Source organism: Apaloderma vittatum, unplaced genomic scaffold (genome assembly GCF_000703405.1).
Source record: "Apaloderma vittatum isolate BGI_N311 unplaced genomic scaffold, ASM70340v1 scaffold23858, whole genome shotgun sequence".
In the NCBI taxonomy this organism is placed as follows: Eukaryota; Metazoa; Chordata; class Aves; order Trogoniformes; family Trogonidae; genus Apaloderma; species Apaloderma vittatum.
The window spans coordinates 1,220-2,704 of NW_009729459.1; the positions used below are offsets into that span (position 1 = coordinate 1,220).

The 1,485-nt window shown below is 43.2% G+C and overlaps 1 protein-coding gene across 1 annotated transcript in view; it reads left to right on the forward strand.

Moving 5' to 3' along the window:
- Positions 1 to 370: 370 nt before the first annotated feature.
- The window catches only part of KLF11 (Kruppel-like factor 11), a gene marked incomplete at its 5' end in the record, with an annotated part of 4,354 nt that continues 3,239 nt past the window's right edge, over positions 371 to 1,485 (forward strand). Inside the window, one exon of the mRNA XM_009874454.1 lies at positions 371 to 625. Within this exon, the coding sequence (XP_009872756.1) occupies positions 371 to 625 (255 nt within the window). The remainder of the gene's footprint in view (positions 626 to 1,485) is intronic.

The following is a 1,485-nucleotide window of genomic DNA, read 5'->3' on the forward strand; positions in this document are numbered from 1 at the left end:
TCCAGGAAACAGCCGCCTTTGTTTAAAGTTGGAAGTCAGGATTTTTTTCTCTTTTTACTCTCATGCAAGCATGGGATGTGTTTATTCAGAGCAATGTAATCCAGGAAAGGAGCTCTGGAAACAGGAGCAATCACGCATATGTTCCTTTCCTGCAAATCATGCTACTTTCTATTACTTTTTTTTTTTTTTTTTTATACTAAGAGTAACAAGAGTGGGGAGGTGAGCTGCTGGAGGGGAGGATAAGAGTTGAGCTGGTTGGGAAAAATCTTGCCGTGGGCATGGGATCTGTTTCAGATGACCTTCATCGTGAGCAGACAGTATGTGGGTGGTGTTGACTTGTCCTAATAGCCAGTAATCCGATTCTGTTTAGGTTGACATTGTGGATATCTACGAGTCCATCCGTGAAAGGCAGCGTCATGACAGCGAAAGGTCTACCTGCAGCACCTTGGAGCAGAATGACATTGAAGCCGTTGAAGCGCTTGTGTGTATGAGCTCCTGGGGTCAAAGATCCCAGAAAGGTGACATATTAAAGATAAGGCCGCTTACACCCTTCTCGGATTCTGGTGATTTCACAATGCACGCTGAGGCTACGTCTGAGTTACCAAAGGACTATTTATCTACGCTGGTAAGAAAAACACAAACGCAAAATAAATTTGCCTGACATCTGGATGTTACATCTCTGCAATGTTTTAACTCGACTGGAAAAGATGACTAGCTCCTGTGTAGAATAGCTACCATGTAGCCAGTGCTCTGTGTGTGTATGCAGAATAGTGAGGTGAGCATGTTGAGTTTGGGTTTTTCTGCTGTCTTTGGAAGGACGAATGTGAGCTCTGATCCCTTGTTAAATCTAGATGTGAAAGCCCTTGCTGACAGGTTATTTAATTTGACAGTTGTGCTGAGGATGCTCTCTGGATGGCTGTTGTAGGTTTCTCGGAGCACTTTGAGTAAGAATGGCAGAGTGAGCCTCAGTGATTTGGCACCAGCTTATCTGCAAGCACTGCATGGAAGTGGCTCTTGATGACGTTTGGCTTCACTCTGGTCATTATAAGAGGCAGGTTACCATGATGAAATAGAAATTTTAATTAATTTCTATGCTATGTGTTTGTACATGTAGTCTGTTATTTCTCCAAAGCATTGGTCTACTGACTAATGTCAGTTGAATCAGAATTTTTTTTTTTTTGCTGCAATTTATGTTGCAACGAAAGTAGATGTTAAAAAAGGGCTTGGTGCCATTCAGATTTCCGATAGTTAAGGCCCATTTGAACCAGAAGGCTCCTGGTATGCAGTGATGTTAGGAAAAAGGGGAATAATGAGGGAAAAAAGAGGCTAGGATAGTATGGCAGCTGTTTGACTTCTCTCATGCTCCTGCCGCTAAGCGTTGGCACTGTTTCTTGAGTGCCACAGCAGATAGGCATGACTTTTCAGTGGTAAAGGAGGAAGGAGAGGCAGTGGCAGGAAGAGGACATAGAGAGAAAAGGAGGGATA